Raw genomic sequence first — 19,335 nt, 5'->3', positions numbered from 1 at the left:
TTTTTTTTTTACCCGTTTATGATGATGATCACTGAACACTAGTGACCTAGGGTTTCGTTTTGTTTCCCTTCTCCTCTTCCTTTTTAATCGTTAGTGTTCATAAAAATGTTCATGAAATAAGCCATCTTTTAACTCTTCTCTTGACGATGGTTTTGTGTAACTCACCTTAGATTTTTGATCATGTTTCAAAGCATTTTGCTGTCTCCAATCCTTTTTTGCTTATAACTTCTCAAATTTGATTACTTTTTGATCTTCCAGTTTATCTTGATGGTCTCTCAGATTACTTGGGGATAGTGTTTAACAGTAATCTGTTTTGCTGACATTGTGATTTATTTGTTTTGTGGAATTCTATAGCTCCTTATCTTATGACGCTGTGCAGTATAAAGCTATCTAGATTCCGGTTTCAACTTCGCATTAGTGAGTGTGTAAGGAAGGATAGTTCTGGACCTTCTGGTTAGGGAAAGTTTCTCCTTTGCTTTTCAAGTTATGAAAGCCTCGAAAAGGCAGGTTCATGACTATAGCTTAAGATTCTAGTTTGTATACATTCACGGAGTTAGGAAATCGGATGAGCAATTGTAGGATGTAACACACTGGATTCTTGTTATTTTATGTCCAAAGATATTGGGGTTAATTGAAGCTTTGAATGATTACTAAAGTATGCTTCCCATTTATAACCATTATGTGAGTTGCTGTGTGTGTTGAATTGCCAACTATTTACTTATATCAAGTGAGAGAGAACATTAGAGTGTTGATATCGGCTTTTTGGAAAACAGGTTTTGATGAACTAGATAAGTTCAGGGAGAGATAGGTGCAAGAGAATTACACTCATGTTGGATGGTGGAGTCTTAGAACATAGCAGTATACCTTATGTGTCTGCAGCAGGTTCAAATGAATAGATGTAGAACTAGAAACAATGAAAACATATACTGCAATTTTTGAAGATTGTTGATGCATCGTGAATTTCTAGGTAACTGTAGGTTCTGTGTTGGATTCCTAATTCTACTGATGAACATGGTGGCTGGCTTTTCTTAGTATTAGGTTTGATCTTTTCATCTCATTTTGGTTGCTTTGGATGCTTACTCTGTCTCACTCTCAGTATGATTATGTAATCCTTTTGTTCTCCTTACTTTTGGATCTGGAATTTCCAATCAGACTAGACCGAAGCCAAAACAGACTGATTATAGAACCGGAAAATCTAAACCAAAATTCATATGTGATATCCCTACCACACTTGCACATTGTGTGCAACTGAAAAAAGTGGGCATCAATTTATTTGAATGTTTGGTGGCTGTTTATGAATAGTGAACACTAAAGCTGGCTGGTGTACTTATTGGTCGTTGCTACCTGCAATGATATTACTCTTATAAATAGTTTGCATCTAGTTCCAAAATCATCATGAGCGTTGTTATGTCGGTATACTAACATTAAGTGGTTTTTGTCGTTTCATATTATATATTTGTAAATTATCATACTAGCAAAACTTTTGCTTTAATTATCTTCTACCTGTATCTTAATAATGATCTCTTGTGGTCTACTACTACTGCATCATATTATTGTCATTGCAAAAATATTATGCTTCTGTCTTTAACATTTTGTGAATGTAAAAATCAAAAAAAAGGTGCGAATCTAAATCAGAGTTGCTGTTTAGTGTATAGAAGTGGAAGGCAATAAGATCTGAAGGACGAAAGTGAAAGTGACAGTACGGGTCATCATTACTCTTGACTAAAAAAAAAAAGTAAACGAGTATAATCTGACCGGCGACTCCCGGTAAACAGTTGAACCACCGACAAAGCTTTCCCCGGTTTACATGTAACGGCATGATACACGACGACCGATCTTCACGGTTTGTACCGTAAACGATCCCTTTTTTTTTTTTTTAATGCCCTCATTTAAATCCTGCAGCAGCACTCCTTTTTCACGAGCCGTAGAGAGCGAGAAAGTGGCTTTTTTTTTTACGGTTTCCTGATAAAGTAAAAGCTCATTTGAGGAACCAACCAAAAAATAAAAAACGGATTTCTTGGTGATCCCGAAGTGAAAAAACGGGTTTCTTGAGTCTCTTTGTTCTGTTTCTTCCTCGAGACACTCGTAAATTTTTCAATTTTAGTTTTCCTCTGTTTCGATCTTTTTGCAGTATGTAACTTCTATTTTTAATTTGTATGATCAGAAACATTATCATAGTGTTGCTCTAAAGGGAAATTCTTGAGTGAATGCACTCATTTCCGTTTAGCAAATAGAAAATTGTGAGAATCTATTGATTGCTTTCTGTGGGGCTTAACGTTTTTTTTTTTAGTATTATGCTATAAAAGAACAAGTGCCGATAATATTGTCGTTTTCCTTTTATTTGCCTTGGATTTCAGGAATATACGCAACTGAGTTTTTGTCCTTTTATTAATGCGTTACTTGCGTTCTTTTTACATGCGTTACTTGAGAATTGTTTAGTAACTGTTGTTGCCCTTTGGAGAAAAAACTGAAAACAGTTTGATGATGAAGGGAAGAACAACCAACAATGTTCAGACGAATCTGTCTACGAAGAACGGGAAAAGAGATCAAAAGCTACAAAAGATGAACAGCGCTAAAAAAATTTCAGGGCAAGAAAGACTCAAGCCTTTGGATGCTAAGGAGGAAGCTAAAGTCTCTGAAGTAGTTAGTGATGTAATTACACAATCAAATAAGGATGATGAAGATATCGCGAATGGGTCGTCAGATCATTATCAAGAGTCCGAGGCTAGTGTAATTGAAGAGAAAACCAAGAAAGAAGAGAGTTCAAATGGCCCTGTTTGTGATTTAGTGAAAGTTGATGATAATGATGAGGAAGAGAGCAAAGAGTTTGATGCTGACCAAGGAGTCGAAGATTGGGAAGATGCTTCAAAGGGTGACATTAGCGGTGGAAGTGAGAACGAGGCAGGTGATGATGTTGAAGATAAAAGTGAGGATGAAGAAGTACTGAAAGAAAAGGTTGAGAGTTTGGAGACAAGAATTGAGAAACTCGAAGAAGAGCTAAGAGAAGTTGCAGCGCTGGAGATTTCACTCTACTCGGTTGTACCAGAACACTCTAGCTCAGCTCACAAGCTTCACACGCCTGCTCGAAGAATTTCTAGACTCTATATCCATGCTTGTAAACATTGGAGTCAAGGAAAGCGAGCAACCGTCGCTAGAAACTCGGTGTCTGGTCTCATTTTAGCTGCTAAATCTTGCGGAAATGATGTTTCGAGGTAAACAAAAACACAGTTTAAAAATTATGAGTGTATTAGCTTTTTAGTATTTTGATCTTCTCAGGTTTTTCTTGGTTCTTACGTTTTAGGTTGACCTTCTGGTTATCGAACATCATTGCTCTGAGAGAGGTCATTTTGCAGGCTTTTGGTAAAACTAGTGTTCCTAGTCATTTCACAGAGACCTCTGAATCAAATGGGAGTGAAAATATTGGTTTAGGGAAGCTAAGAAGAAAGAAGAACCAATGGACTAAGCAGTCAAATAGCTTCAAGCAGGTTTTGGAAGATTGGCAGGAGATCACGTACAAGGAAACTATTCAATCAGTCTATGGAAAAACGCTTTCAAAGATTCTCTATCCCGGCTCTGTCCAATGCGTGGAGCAGGACACGAGTGCGGTTGCTTACCTATTTTGGCTAAAATGGTATTATGATTCTACATTTTAAAGTTCAAGCGAATAACTGAAAGTCTTAAACTATGTAAAAGCTATTGGAATCTTAACTTCTGTATACATCATCTCAATACTATGTAACAGGTGATGGAGAAGTGTATAGCTCGACTTGATGTAGCCATGTTCAATGCAATTCTGCGTGAGTCAGAGCATCAGATTCCCACGGATCCCGTCTCTGATCCTATCCTAGATTCTAAAGTCCTGCCTATCCTTGCTGGAGACTTGAGTTTTGGATCCGGAGCACAGCTTAAAAACGCGGTACAATGTCAAGAAACATGATCAGATTGTTATATTTCACTTAAACATGAGAAAGTACTAATGTTCTTGAATGTTGTGATCTCTCGCTTTTAGATTGGAAATTGGTCAAGATGCCTCGCTGAAATGTTCTCTATAAACACTAGAGATTCAGTAGAAGAAAATGATCCCATAGATAGCGAGAAATCATTCAGTTTGCTAAACGAACTTAGTGATCTACTTATGCTTCCGAAAGATATGTTAATGGAACAATCCATTAGAGAAGAGGTTTTGTTTTGATATCTCTATCACTCTTTTGGTTCTTGATTAGGCTTTATTTGATCACATAAAATCTTTCTTTATATAGGTATGCCCATCGATAAATCTTTCCTTAATAAAAAGAATACTCTGCAACTTTACACCTGACGAGTTCTGTCCTGATGATGTCCCTGGAGCTGTCCTAGAAGAGCTTAACGCCGAGGTAACATAAGCAAATCCATTTTTTGTTTCTCTGTGCTTATATGTGCACTCACTATACTTTTTTTTTTTTGCTTGTTTCTCATCAGAGCATGTCGAAGCAGAAGTTATCAGTAGTTAGCTTCCCTTATGCGGCTGCTCCTGTTTCATACATTCCTCCATCATCAATCAATGTAGCAGAGAGAGTTGCAGAGGTAGAACGAGACATCTCTAGAATGTCAAGGAATGCGTCTATGATACAAAGAAAAGGATACACGAGCGACGAAGAGCTGGAGGAATTAGATTCTCCTCTTACATCCATCATCGAAAACGTATCGTTGTCACCTTCCTCACAGAACAGGAATGTAAAGAAGCAAGTTGAGCAGATAGGTGCAGTTGTTACAAATGCAAAATATGAGCTACTGAGGGAAGTGTGGTCTATGTGAGTGACTTGAAACCAAATATCGAGTTCTTAAGGGAAAAGCCCTTTGTTACCATCTACTGAAACAAACCAAGTCTTGTCGAAGTTACATTACAATGTAGCCGTAAGTATTTGATCAGATGAATATTCTCCTACCGAATTGTATTTATATATAATTAGCTACTTTTTTCCTGTAAGTTTACTTTTGTTTCTTTGTTGTTTTTCCTTCTCAAGAAACCATCAAATAGACAAATACTAATGTTTTTCTTCTGACAACTATGTCAACGGTAGACAAAAGGTGTTTACTTGGAATTCTGAATCTATAATGTCAGTTAAGAACAAGAAAAGGATATAAATACAAACAGAAACTGAGCTCAAGCCGTTTAGAAACAGCCTATACTCTGCGGATGAGGTAGAAACACAACATTGGAGGAGGAAAGAAAGAACAAAACCTAAATCGTGGAACTGCTCTGACTACATAAACTTGCCACCAGGATTCAAAAGTAAAAACATAATAGCAGCTCAGAGCCTCAGACTGTACTAGGAACGTGCCTAATTCCAGCATTATTCTAGTGAGCTCAATGGAATCAGCATTAATTTCCTGAGCAAGAAAACTCCTTCAATGATTTGTGTATAAGTTTCCATCTTTCTTTCTCTGGGTTTACATTGTTCTGTGATCAATGGCAAATTTGAAGTAACAAAGATGTATAGAGAAACAGAATTTGTAGTATTGTTTTGTCTTCCTATTTGACTAACGAAGAAGATGACTAAAGTGAATTTTTCTAAAAGTCCCACATCGACAAGTTAGAGAACGTTGGTCATAAGCTTTGCAGTATAAATAAGAAGCTAAGCTGAACGTTCAAATCATACCTTTCTCGGCCTTTTGGCTAAGATCAAGTGTAGTATCTGTTCTTATCAGTTTAATATCTGATATGTGGGCCATCGGCTCACACGATATTAACTCTATTTTTTAAGGGAGGAAGCCCATCAAGATAGCTTGCTATCTGGGCTTTCGCGAGTCGCCCATGCGTTGCACTACTGCACGGGCCTGGCTCAACCCGCCAATCTATTAGTTAAACTGTTGTCTCTCTTTCTAATTAGTTTCTTTCTGTCGGTTAAAAGTAAAGCTGAGAAAATAAGACTAGATTTCACGTGACAAATGATGTCGGACTGAAGCTACAATGGCATTCCTGGCTAAACATTGAGCTATGGCTACAAAATTAATGGTGAGTACATCATATGGTGCTCATCTGATGCACATCTCGAAGTCAATTTGCAGATTTCTCAATCAGCCAGAGTTCTTTAGCCATTGTAATCATGCTAGTCAACGGGTCTCCTAAGTTGCATCTCAATGCTATCTTATCAGTTATCACTCTTTATAATTAAGTTACTGATTAAGATTTCTTGACCACATAACATCTTTCTTGAGTACTGGATGCATAAGTATATGCCCATTGATAAGTCTTCCCTTGATAAAATGTAAACTCTGCAATTTACACCTGATGAGTTCTGTTCTGATGATGTCCCTGGAGCAGTCCTGGAAGAGTTTCAGAGGTAGAAGGAGACATCTCTTTGAGCGTCTATGATACAAAGAAAAGGATACATGAGAGATAAAGAGCTGGAGGAATTAGACTCTCGTCTTACATCCATCATTGACAACATATGGCTATCACCAAATTCCACACAGAACAGGAATGTGAAGCAACAAGTTGAGCAAATAGGTGCAGTAGTGGTTACAAATAGATTGGAAGCCAAATATCGAATTCTTTAGGGAAATCCCTTTGTTACCATCTACTGAAACAAACCAAGGCTTGTCGAAGTTACATGTAGCCGTAAGTATTTGATCCGATGAATTTTTAGCTATTAGCTTACCTTTTTCCTGGAAAATTTCTTTTGTTTCTTTGTTCTCTCAACGGTAGAAAAAAGGTGTTTACTTGGAATTTGAATCTATAATGTCAGTTAAGGACCAAGAAAGGATATAGATGCAAACAGAATCAGAGCAAAAATCGTTGGAAACAGCCTATAGTCTATACTCTGCAAATGAGATAGCAACACAACATTGGAGGAAAAAGAAAGAAGACAACCTAAATCTTGGAACTGCTTTGACTACATTAATTTCCCACAAGGATTCAAATGTAAACATAATAGCAGCTCAGATTGTACTAAGGAAAGGGCCTAATTCAAGCATCATTTTTAGTTCTCTGAGCAAGAAAGCTCCTCCAATATTTCTTTGATGGTTTTTGTATATGTTTCCATCTTTCTCCACTGGGTTCTTACATAGTTACATGTGTACATATGTATGTGTTTTGTCTTCATATGTGACTAAAGAAGAAAGATGCCTAAAGAGAAGAAATCTAAAGTGTATTTTACTGAAGTCCCACATCGACGAGTTAGAGAACGTTGGTCATAAAGTTTGCAGTATATATAAAGAATCTAGGCTCAACGTTCAAATCATACCTTTCTCGGCCTTTTGGCTAAGATCAAGTGTAGTATCTGTTCTTATCAGTTTAATATCTGATATGTGGGCCATCGGCTCACACGATATTAACTCTATTTTTTAAGGGAGAAAGCTCATCTGGATAGCTTGCTATCTGAGCTTTTGCGAGTCGCCCATGCGTTACACTACTGCACGGGCCTAGCTCAACCTGCCAATCTTTTATTTCGTCTGTTTAAGGTACATTTTGCATTGTATGGACTCATTTTGCTTTGCTATATACTTATCATGCTACAACGTGTTTGGGATGATGTTGCCAGAAAACATTGGGAAGAGACAGAGCATAGCATGCTATTCACTTGAGCTTGAACCACAACGTGTTTGGGATGATGTTGGTGACAATTATGTTACCGTGTAATGAGCTTCCTACCATTTGTTTTGTGATCTTCTACGCAACCACCCTGAAATAAGGAGAACCCTGAAACATTCGCTATGTGCTTCTGATTTTACAGAGTTGATCACATCTTGGAAATGCATTAGGTATGCACCTGTCCGTTCATTCCTTCTGGGGAAACGAAAACTACAAAGAACAGGAATGTGAAGCAGCAAGTTGAACAAATAGGTGCTGTCGTTACAAATGCAAGATATGAGCTACTTAGGGAAGTGTGGTCTATGTGAGTGACTGGAAGCCAAATATCGAGCTCTGTAGGGAAAGCCCTTTGTTACCATCTATTGAAACAAACCAAGTCATGTCGAAGTTACATGTAGCCGTAAGTATTTGATCATATGAATATGCTCCTAGTCCTAGCGAATTGTATTTAGCTATTAGCTACCTCAAGAAACCTTTAAAATACTAATGTTTTTCTTCTGAAAACTCTCTCGAAAGTGTTTTCTTGGATTTTGAATCTAAAATGTCAGTTAAGACCAAGAAAAGGATATACAAACAGAATCTGAGCACAAATCGTTGGAAACAGCCTATACCCTGAAAATGAGATAGAAGCACAACATTGGAGGAAGAAGAAAGAAGAAAACCTAAATCTTGGAACTGCTCTGACTACATAATAGTAGCTCAGAGTGTGTTCTAGGAGAGTGCCTAATTCAGGTATTATTCTAGTAAGCTCAATGGAAGCAGTATTAGTTCCCTGAGCAAGAAAGCTCCTCCAATATTGCTTTGATGATTTTGTATAAGTTTCCATCTTTCTTCATGTGGGTGTACATAGTTCTGTGATCAATGGCAAATAAAAGGCACACAGATAACAAAGAGGTGTAGAAAACAGAACTTGTAGTATTGTTTGTATAAGTTTCCATATTCTTTTGTTTCATATGTGTTTGACTAAAGAAGAAAAGATAAAAGGAAAAAAAAACAAAGATGAAAGATGCGTAAGAGAATACTAAGTGTATTTTTCTAAAGTCCCACATCGACGAGTTAGAGAGCGTTGGTCATAAGGTTTGCAGTATATATAAGAATCTAGGCTCAACGTTCAAATCATACCTTTCTCGGCCTTTTGGCTAAGATCAAGTGTAGTATCTGTTCTTATCAGTTTAATATCTGATATGTGGGCCATCGGCTCACACGATATTAACTCTATTTTGTAAGGGAGAAGGCTCATCAGGGTAGCTTGCTATCTGAGCCTTCGGGAGTCGCCCATGTGTTGCACTACTGCACGGGCTTGGCTCAACCCGCCAATAAGTTAAACATTTATGTCGGTTAAATTTAAAAGTAAACCAAGTAAAATTAATGCAGAAATATAAGACCATACGAGATGTCTTAGAAGAATTTCATATTTTGTCACATGGCTTTGGAAGAAATGATCATTCAACAAAGAGTAGTAACAAAATGATCTCGGAGACTCTATCATTCAAGTCTGAAACATAAAAAAGAAATAAGGATAAGTCAATCTGTGAATATCTATGTTTTTGTAGTAAAATCTCTGTGACCTTATCTATCTCTCTTAGTGGAAAATCTGCAGGTAACAGAAATTAGCTATTTACTGAATGTTAGACTGAAGTTACCATGGCATTCCTGGCCTTGAACTATGGTTACAAAAGGATCGGTGAGTGAAATTGCATCATACGGCTCCAATTTGTAGATTTCTCAATCAGCCTGAGCTCTTTAGCCACTTGAATCATGCTAGTCAACGGGTCTCCTAAGTTGCTGCATCCAATGCATCTCAACGCTAATCTAAGAAAGGCTTTAACAGGCCAACCAGCTGGATAACTCATATCTGAATCTACAACCTCTGCATACCCAAACTTTCTCAGTATCTTAGTAACATGATGGTGAAGCGGGAAACGAGTATTGTCATAAGGTTTGATGAACAAGTCAGCAAATGCTCTCAGCATATCCGAAGATAGGGATAGCTCATCATCAACTTCCTTTATCTGCACAAGAGCTATCATGAATGCTCCAAAGCTGTGCATATCAGTCTTTGTCGTGACCTTTCCAGTTGACTTGTAATCCGGATCAATGACAGGTAAGTTACATACACCAAGCCCATGTGTTCCCTTTAATGTATTGTGCCTAAACTCATGGTACTTTTGCAATGTGCCATCATGAACAAACGTCTCTCCTTCGGGGATTGGGATACAGTTGCAGAAGTTCCCGAGCTTTGTGACCCCATTTCCATCAGAGAAAATGGTGAAAGGATCCAGATTTGAATGGATGAAAGCCCTTGAGAATGCTGTGTGAAGGTAAGTCAAAGCGTTTGCAACCTCTCTTGCTATCTTTATCCTCTTTAGATTTCCCGGATGAGATGCAAGCAGTGGACCAAGTGTTATAATCTCTGCATACTCAAAAACTAAGACAGGAGGAGTGAACTCAAGACAACATCCCAACAACTTAAGGAAGTTCTTATGACCACTCACCATCGATGAGATCGCTATGTCGCGACATATCTCTTTCATATCAAGTGTGTATTTCCCTTTCTTGATGAGTACTGGACGGTCATCGAGCATTCCTTTATAGCAACGGTAATAAACATCAACCCGGGAAGCACGGTTGCTTTGGCAGAAGTTATCTGTTGCTTTGATGATCTGACTGTAAGAAAAGTTCTTGATAGGATTGCATTTTCCATCACAGCATTCAATCAGCTGTTTCAGAACAACCGCACCATTCTCCTTGACATTTCTCTGCCGTGTCTTGGCCCCGATTGTTTTTGTTCTCAACCAATCCATCTTTTAGACTCTACAAAGGTTTATCCTTTAGATCAGAAGAAGACAAAAGTTCATCTGTTTGAACAATTCCCATAGAAACTCCACTGATCCATTCTCAACAGCTGAAATAAAGAGAGAGAGAGTACTTTAAAATCATTGATCAGATTTCTAGCAAATAAACCCAATCCCACCTTCTCGATCTCTAATGTCAACAGAAGTACAGAACAAGGCTGGCACTAAAGAATTTTTCAATAGCTTTTGATGAAACTAATGGAACACCAAAGCTGAAAGGAAGATATATGCTGACAATAACTAGAATCCAACCTTTAGTAATGTCCACGATATTGAACTCAGAATTGAAATCATACCTCAGAAGCAAAAGCACCATGAAGTAAGAGAAGGAAGAAGGAAGAAGGAAGCAATATCAAAATTGGAATAATATATTCCCTAAAAAAGTGGGTTTGGTCCAATAACCAAAGTGTGTGGTCGGCTTGAAGAAAAGAGTTGACTTCGAGAAGCACCAGTATGAGACTGAATGTGTTCACACTTAGTTTGTTTTCACATTGGAGGCAAACTGACTTTTTTTGGCTTGCCCAGATGTAATCACTAGTATTCAGTAATGGAATCATCAAGAAAATGAGCTCAGTATTTGACATCTGAGTTCTTGATAGAAAAGTACAAAAACAAGTAGCAACAAGAACTCAAACACATTGAGACATCACTAAAAAGCTCACACTTAGGAGAGTTCAGTATTTGACATCTGAGTTCTGAAGTTACTCTCTCTGGCTTGCCAAGATAATGTCTTTATTCGATAAAAAGAGAGCTCTGTGTTTTTTGATTTCTTGATAGAACAAGACAAAGACTAGTAACACAAAAACTCAAAACACACTGAGACATCAGCAAAACTTCTCAGAGGTTATCATTCTTTTAAGAATAAAGAATCTAACAAGATAAGGAAGAGTAATTAAGAGAATTTCTCAATCAATTTGAGCTCTTTAGCAACTTCAAGCATACCACTCACTGGATCTTCTTTCTTGTATCTCACAAACCTCAAAGCTAACCTAAGAAAAGCTTCAACCTGTGACCGTCTCAGTACCAAATCATCACCACCACCCAAACCATTCCATATCTCTTTATCAACAATCTCATCAAACCCATTCCTCTCCATTACCTCACCCCTCAGACACATGATCGTTAAGAGACATATATAGGAGTCTCACCAGGTCCATTAAACACAGCAGCTCTTCCAGACAACAAAACCAACATCACAACACCAAAGCTATAGATATCAACTTGTAATAGGAATTTATTACAGGTTTGCCAAGTTAGAAACAATTGACAGAATGAATGAATTAGCAACGAACAGTGCATCTGAACCCAATACAGAGTTTATCAGAACAAGATGAAATGTCAACGTTTTTAATACACACAAAATAAAGAGAGAATAGCTACTTTGAAAATTTCCTCCGCTTATCTTTTGAGCTACGCTTATCAGTGGCTTTTGCAGTAGTGTGGTCCTTACGCTTTTGCAGTAGTATTTTTATATTCTCATAAATCGAGTCCGGATCGCGACCATTAGGGACCGGGAAATCCTGGACGTCCCAAAAGACGCATGTGTGAGCCGCTACGAGGTTTAACAAATCGGGAAACAGATTAACAAGGAGGACAAAAAACACACAATTAGATCGTCTGGATCAAGTAAATTAACCATGAGAGTAAGATCAGATGAATTCTAAACAAAATAGAGAGAGAGAGAGAGAGAGAGAGAGAGAGAGAGAGATCTCTTACTGGATCGACCGGTGCTCATTGTTTGAAGAAACTTTCTGATCAGTGGGTGCGCGATAATAATGACAAGAGGCCAAGAGAATTAGAGAAACGAACAAGAAAGATAAACAGAGTTAGTATTGGGAGGGTTACAAAAAATTATACTAGGAATTAGTTTATAAAAAAATGTTTGGATTCCGTGGTGTATTATATAATTTACTACAAATAAATATGGTTCCCCCAAATGTATTTCAAGATTCTACGGGTCCTCCAATTAATAACGTTAACCGCAATAATCTATCGATCTATATGAGCAACCAAAATAATCACATCACCTTCTCCCACATACACAACTATAAACTCACCTTGATTAATAATTTCATCTATACAATCCCATATCCACATCTCTATGTCTACACAAAAGAAAACTTAAGAATGCTTCTCTTTACGTTGCTAACAATCAATATCTGGATAATGAACAGAGAACAAGACAATGAACATACTGTCTTGGTTCCGAGACATTTGCACAAAGGGCTTTGGTTCCGAGACATTGCACCGAGAAGACAGCGACACAAGAACACCATTTCACAAAGAGCTTTGGTTCCGAGGCAATGCACATAGACATTGATTCGTTAGAAAACCTGAAACGCATTCAACCAATGGACACCACTGCACAGAGACATTGGCTCATTAGAAAAACTCAAAACTGCATACAAAAGAAAGACTTAACTTATATGACAGTGAAATGAAACTGGAAACAACAGAAAGACTAAACATATATGTTTTTCACAAGAAAAAGGGTATTAATCCACATATAATAGCATATATTTGAAAGAGATATACACATATTAAACAATGTAACCAAGACTAGAAGTGAACAGAAGTCATCAAAGCGAGGGCAAAAACAAATGTGTTACAAATCTTAAACCAGGTAACCAAGTTAGATAAAATATGTTACTCTACTTGTAATAGGAATTTATTACAGGTTTGCCAAGTTAGAAACAATTGACAGAAAAGGTATTGGTCATATACAGGTTTACCAACACGAAATGATTCTTTAAGCATTAGTTGAGCTACATACAGGGTAGACATTCACATCCTAAATCTCCATTTGGATAGCATCTCAGAAATTGGAAAACACCAAAACTGATCAAAGATGAGATACAAGCTAAAATAAAACGCCCTTCATTCAATATATCAGTCTAATGATGTCTATCTGTATCACTATGTGGATGCAAACACAGAGATCCATTGCATAAGAAAAATATCGAGGATACAGTATTAACAAACACAATCAAACTCCAACTTGTGAGACAGACGAAGACAGTATAGCAATTAGGTATAACAAAAGCAACTAGTTTCCTTCTTATGACCTAGGAACTTTTGCTGTAAAGCTCCATCTCTCATTTCAAAAAATTCTTCTTCGATATCTTCATCATCAATCAATATCTGGATATAGAGCTGATTCGGCCACATTAACAGAGAATCTAGCTAAACTTAAAATTGTGTATGTATGTTTAAATGACAAAACACCACTCACCCAAGAGCTTTCTCAACTTGCTTCTGTGATTTAATTGTTTACTCAAGTTCTTCCAATTATTCAGCAGCAGTTCAGCTCTGATCTTTGACATTTCTCTGCCGGTGTGTCTTTGTTCTCAACCGATCCATCTTGTAGACTCTACAAAGGTTTATCCTTTAGAGCAGAAGAAGACAATAAGTTCATCTGTGTGAAAAATTCCCATAGAAACTCCATTGATCCAATCTCAACGGCTGAAATAAAGAGAGAAAGAGTACTCTAAATCATTGAATTTGCAGTGAAGAAAAGTAGATTAGATTTCTAGCAAATAAACCCAATCCCACCTTCTCGATCTCTAATGTCAACAGAAGTACAGAACAAGGCTGGCACTAAAGAATTTTTCAATAGCTTTTGATGAAACTAATGGAACACCAAAGCTGAAAGGAAGACATATGCTGACAATAACTAGAATCCAACCTTTAATAATGTCTACGATATTGAACTCAGAATTGAAATCATACCTCAGAAGCAAAAGCACCATGAAGTAAGAGAAGGAAGAAGGAAGAAGGTAGCAATATCAAAATTGGAATAATATATTCCCTAAAAAAACAATGTCTGAGCTCTTGATAGAGAAGTACAAAAACAAGTAGCAACAAGAACTCAAACACATTGAGACACCACTAAAAAGCTCACACTTAGGAGAGTTCAGTATTTGACATCTGAGTTCTGAAGTTACTCTCTTTGGCTTGCCAAGACAATGTCTTTATTCAATAATGGAATCGATAAAAAGAGAGCTACATATTTCTTGATTTCTTCATGATAGAACAAGACATAGACTAGTAACACAAGGACTCAAAAAACATTGAGACATCATCAAAACTTCTCAGAGGTTATCATTCTTTCAAAGAATCTAACAAGAGAAAGAAGAGTAATTAAGAGAGTTTCTCAATCAATTTGAGCTCTTTAGCAACTTCAAGCATACCACTCACTGGATCTTCTTTCTTGAATCTCACACACCTCAAAGCTAACCTAAGAAAAGCTTCAACCTGTGACCGTCTCAGAACCAAATCATCATCACCACCACCCAAACCATTCCATATATCTTTATCAACAATCTCATCAAACCCATTTCTCTCCATTACCTCAGACACATGATCGTTAAGAGACATAGGAGTCTCACCAGGTCCATTAAACACAGCAGCTCTTCCAGACAACAAAACCAACATCACAACACCAAAGCTATAGATATCAACTTTCTCAGTAACTTTCATAGTCCAGTAATAATCTGGATCAACAAAACCAATCACACCTTTCACTTCATCTTCTACATATAACTCTCCCTCTGGTATTGCAACACAGAACCAGAAGTCAGAAAGCTTCGCCGTCCAATGCTCATCAATGAAAATATTCGTCGGATTAATATTCCGATGGATTATAGTCTCTGGAAACGCCGTGTGGAGATAAGTCACAGAAGTAGCAATCTCTTTAGCAATCTTCAATCTCACTTTCCAAGGCAAAACCTCTCCACTTGAGATTCCTCCGTCTTTACTAAGCGGTCCGTGTTCAGCGTATTCACAGACTAGAGCTGGAAGATCAAATTCCAAACAACAACCTATAAGCTTAAGGGTATTCTTGTGTCCACTCATCTGAGAGGATACAGAGATATCTCGATACACTTCTGTGAAGTTTGAGAGGTTTTGACAGGACCATTTCTTGATTGAAACTGGTCTTTCTTCGATTACGCCTCTGTACCAAATGAAATATCCCCAACTAGAGATTACTTGGCTCTCGGAGAAATTGTCAGTTGCTTTAAGGATCTGATCGGAGGAGAAGCAACGAATCGGATTGGTTTTGCCGTCAAACGAAGCAATTAGCTCCTCCAATAGAATGCCTCCGTTCTTCAAATCCGATATTTTCTTCTTCTTATTCTTGTTATTCTTACTCATTAGATGTATGGAGCAGAGAGGTAGACAAAAACAAATTCAAAAGTAAAGATCTTTACAGAGAAAAATCGTAACTTTGGTTTTTTCAAAAGAGCAAGCTTGATCTGTTCTTCTCCTCGAGAAGATCGTTTCTATTTGGATCAAATTCCGACAATTAGATATTTCGGTTTGATCCATATCTTTTCACTTACTAAACAATTCACCCAATAAAATTATATTATCACATCTACACCCTCAACTAGTCATTTCAATTTGATCCACATCTTCTTTACTATTACACATTGAACCAGTAAATATACAATAGCCACTCTATGCCCACAAAGCCTCAAAGGTATTCAGAACCAAAGATATTACTTCAATTTGATCCAAATATTAAATTTTGCAAAATCCACTTTATGTCCATCTCTCAATCTTTTTAAGTTCTTTGGCAACTTCCATCATCTTTGGAACATCACCTCTATGACCAGTGCATCTGAGTGAGAGCATAAGGACTGCTTCCATCAGCCGTATCTTGTGTTCATCGGTTACATCGTCACCTATACTTTCCAATATATTTGGATCCAACATCTCAAAGATTCTTCCCTCTTCCACAAATTTGGACACCCTATCTGAAATCCTCATATTCATGACATTTTGTTTGTCTTCAAACTCTTCAAATAGACTCTCATCTTCACTGCAACAACAATCAACCACTCCATACATTCTCGTGAAAAAGTTTTGCAACAACACTCCAAAGCTAAAAACATCTGTATACTCAGTGATCAATCCGGTGGCCGCATAGTTATACTCAAGGTAATCTAATGTTCCTTCTACTTTATCAGCATGAACCTTAACAAATGTCTCTCCTTCTGGTATTGACACACAAAGACAAAACCCACTTAACTTTGCTGTCCCGTTTGAATCCAAGAAAATGTTAGAAGGTTGTATATCCGTATGAATCATAGTTCTTGAAAACGCGGTGTGAAGGTAAGAAACAGCAATTGCAATCTCTTTCACAATCTTTATCCTCATTCCCCATGGCAAAATCATTCCCGGGTTTGGAGTATTGAAAGGTATACGTTCTGCATACTCACAAACTAAGACCGGATGCTCAAATTCAAGACAGCAACCTAACAATCTGAGGAAGTTCTTGTGACCACTCACCATCGATGAGACCGCAATGTCACGACAAATCTTTTCTAATGTATCTGATTTGTATAAATTCCATATGGCTCTTTTGACCAGAACAGGACGGTTTTGGAGCATACCTCTGTACATGAACTCGAACCGAACCACGAGATTGCTCTCGCTGAAGTTATCGGTGGCTTCTAGGATTTCGTTAGCAGAGAAGGTTTTAATTGGATTGGATTTGCCATTGCAAAGCTCGATGAGATCTTCTAAGAGTACCTTCCCGTTCTCTTGGAACAATCTTTGCCGTTGATTTGCTTCTAAGTTCTTCTTCTTCGTCTTCTTACTCCAAAAACTCATCTTCTGATCATTCATCAGCATCAAAGACTTGACCGAACACGATACCTTTCCCGTGAAATTATGAGACTGGTAGGTCAACGAAATACAAATAAATAAAATATTATTGATCTTTAAAGTAGTACAGTAGCTTAAAAGACTTGTCTTTTTATTTTGAACAATATAAAGTTTTAGTTTTTACTCGAGTCAATTTTATAAAGTTGGAATTTTTATCAGTATATTGGAGCTTAAATCGACGATGAGATCATCTTGGCGAAGGAAGAAGACTGTGGAAGACAAGCGTAGTGAATGGTTCTTCAACAATGGAGGAACTATTCTTCAGGAACTCATCGGCGATTCTAATGGTATCTCAAACCCTATCCGTTTCTTCTCTTCCGATCAAATCCTCAAGGCCATGGATCTATTCGAATCTAGTTTTAACCTCTCTCGTCATAGACTCTTTACCTGGTACAAGGGCGTTATCGAAGGAAGACCTTACGGAATCAAGAAATTCACAGAGTCGGAGTTTAAAGAAGAGAGAGTGAGAGAGGTTTACAACGACATTGTCTTATCTACTAGGGTAAGCAATCAAAGTAGTTTTCTCAAACTCTTGGGTTGTTCTCTCGAGTTTCACCTTCCTGTTATAGTGTTTGAATACCCAGAGAATGGAGTTTTGGTTGCGAGGATGGTCCATTGTTGCCTTGGAATGTTCGGTTGAAGATTGCTAAAGAGGTTGCGGTTGCTGTGACTTATCTTCACACAGCTTTCTCTAGGATTATTATACATAGAGATATCAAGCCGACGAATGTTTTCTTGGATAAGAACTGGTCGGCTAAGCTGACTGATTTCACGTTTTCAGTATCACTCCCTGAGGGTAAGTCTTGGATTGAAGATGAGGTGATGGGAACTTTTGGATACATGGATCCGGTTTACTACACCACGGGTTTAGTGACTGAATATATTGATGTGTTCAGTTTTGGAGTCTTTATGTTGGTTCTTCTGTTGGGAAGACCAGCTGTTTTTGTTGGAACAAGTGGGGTTCATTGTAATATTCTTGGTTATGTGAAGGATCTGCAGGAGAGAGGAGAAAGTGTTGAATTTGGGGATGATTTGAACGAGATGAGGCTTAGTCAGATGAAAATGTTTCTTGAGCTGGCACTGAGATGCTGTGAGGAGAAGAATGAAGACAGGCCAAAGATGATCTTGGTGGCGAAAGAGATTAAGCTATTAGAAGGATTACTCGATTGTTAAAGCCTGAGATGCTGGATTATGGGTCTAAGGATGGTCACCTGGATTTCTCACAGAGTATGTTGATGTTTATAGCTTTGGAATCTTTATAATGGTTCTTCTGATTGGAAGACATGGTATGGCTCCTTGATCTGATGTGCGCTTTATTGATATCCGTAACTATGTAAGAGGCTTACAGGAGAAAGGTGAGTTTACCGAGACAATATTCAAGGTCGGAGTAAGAGACATTGAGGAGACAAAAAGATCTCAGGCTGCGAGAAAAGTGTGGAGAAGGGACCGAAGATGATCGATGTTGCCAAGGAGCTTAAGCGGATAGAGAGATCACTCGTTGATATATCCGAGGTAAACAAGACTACAATATAGATCCGTTTTGGTTCCTGAAATATGCATAAACTCTTGTGAGAATCTTAGATATTGATACCTTGAAAGCAATGTTGGAGGTGATTTGTAGCGTTTAAGGTCTATATTGTAGTGATATGTGTATTCCCATGGATGGTGATGCAGATTTGAAAGCTTGAGGCAACATTCCAATAACGTGAATAAGTTACTGACGTATTATACAATACCCAGCACAAATTATCACAATCTTGAGGATTAATGATAATACGTTCTGTGGACACGAATTGGTAATGACTGATGGAGTCAGGTCAAAATGGGACCCAAAAATGTAGCCAATGTTGGAATTTTCAACGAAGGAGCTGGCAAAACTGTCTTTGTATGATTTAGGTCTTTCTTGTTTTTGGAAGAAAATTGGAGAAATTTATTAATTTGTTTAATGGAATCGATGGTGAAGAAGCTGAAGAAGAATCTGACATATGGGTTTTTCGGAAGAAGTAAGGAAGAAAAGAGGTTCTTGGAGAACGGAAGCATCTTCTTGAAAGAGCTCATCGCTGATTGTAACGGTAAATCCATTCCTTTACGCAGTTTTGCTTCTTCCCAGATCTTGAAAGCCACCAAGAATTTTGACTCCAGTTGTTTTGTCTCTGAGGGAGCAATCTACAAGTGGTTTAAAGGTATCATAGAAGATAAATACTACTTGATCAAGAGATTTCACGAGGATAGATT

At 37.7% G+C, this 19,335-nt stretch overlaps 4 protein-coding genes, 1 long non-coding RNA gene and 2 pseudogenes across 9 annotated transcripts in view; 4 read left to right on the top strand and 3 right to left on the bottom strand.

Annotated features, from left to right (window-relative positions):
- LOC104781689 lies at nt 1,543–4,987 on the top strand (annotated as a pseudogene).
- LOC104781688 lies at nt 5,637–7,330 on the top strand. Its single transcript, XR_766931.1, has 2 exons — nt 5,637–6,601; nt 6,729–7,330. It is a non-coding gene; the product is annotated as an uncharacterized LOC104781688 (long non-coding RNA).
- On the bottom strand, nt 8,912–10,810 carry LOC109124870 (non-functional pseudokinase ZED1-like). 2 transcript variants are annotated; one of them, XM_019244852.1, is made up of 3 exons: nt 10,725–10,810; nt 9,217–10,478; nt 8,912–9,068 (listed from the first exon to the last, which is right to left on the bottom strand). In XM_019244852.1, exon 2 carries the CDS (start codon nt 10,375–10,377, stop codon nt 9,244–9,246), a length of 1,134 nt encoding a protein of 377 aa, XP_019100397.1. In that variant the 5' UTR covers nt 10,378–10,478; nt 10,725–10,810; the 3' UTR covers nt 8,912–9,068; nt 9,217–9,243. The 2 variants fall into 2 exon arrangements, with proteins under 2 accessions (XP_019100397.1, XP_019100396.1); XM_019244851.1 differs by having other exon boundaries at nt 8,912–10,478; nt 10,681–10,765.
- LOC104781686 (non-functional pseudokinase ZED1) lies at nt 11,215–15,685 on the bottom strand. Of its 4 annotated transcripts, XM_010506412.2 has the most exons (5): nt 14,158–15,683; nt 13,661–13,890; nt 12,624–12,789; nt 12,145–12,179; nt 11,682–11,980 (listed from the first exon to the last, which is right to left on the bottom strand). In XM_010506412.2, the coding sequence occupies exon 1, from the start codon at nt 15,580–15,582 to the stop codon at nt 14,569–14,571; it is 1,014 nt and encodes a 337-aa protein (XP_010504714.2). In that variant the 5' UTR covers nt 15,583–15,683; the 3' UTR covers nt 11,682–11,980; nt 12,145–12,179; nt 12,624–12,789; nt 13,661–13,890; nt 14,158–14,568. The 4 variants fall into 4 exon arrangements, with proteins under 4 accessions (XP_019100402.1, XP_010504714.2, XP_019100400.1 ...); XM_019244855.1 differs by having other exon boundaries at nt 12,145–12,789; XM_019244856.1 differs by having other exon boundaries at nt 12,145–12,761.
- LOC104781684 (non-functional pseudokinase ZED1-like) lies at nt 15,795–17,081 on the bottom strand. Its single transcript, XM_019244853.1, has one exon. It carries the CDS (start codon nt 17,065–17,067, stop codon nt 15,973–15,975), a length of 1,095 nt encoding a protein of 364 aa, XP_019100398.1. The 5' UTR covers nt 17,068–17,081; the 3' UTR covers nt 15,795–15,972.
- LOC109132699 lies at nt 17,025–19,335 on the top strand (annotated as a pseudogene).
- Nucleotides 19,055–19,335, top strand: part of LOC104784133 (non-functional pseudokinase ZED1-like) — a 7,700-nt gene continuing 7,419 nt past the window's right edge. The window contains exon 1 of the mRNA XM_010509198.1: nt 19,055–19,283. Coding sequence (XP_010507500.1) covers nt 19,055–19,283 — 229 coding nt within the window. The remainder of the gene's footprint in view (nt 19,284–19,335) is intronic.

This window comes from Camelina sativa, chromosome 4, assembly GCF_000633955.1.
Source record: "Camelina sativa cultivar DH55 chromosome 4, Cs, whole genome shotgun sequence".
Lineage (NCBI taxonomy): Eukaryota > Viridiplantae > Streptophyta > Magnoliopsida > Brassicales > Brassicaceae > Camelina > Camelina sativa.
This window is presented reverse-complemented; position numbering and strand designations above follow the sequence as displayed.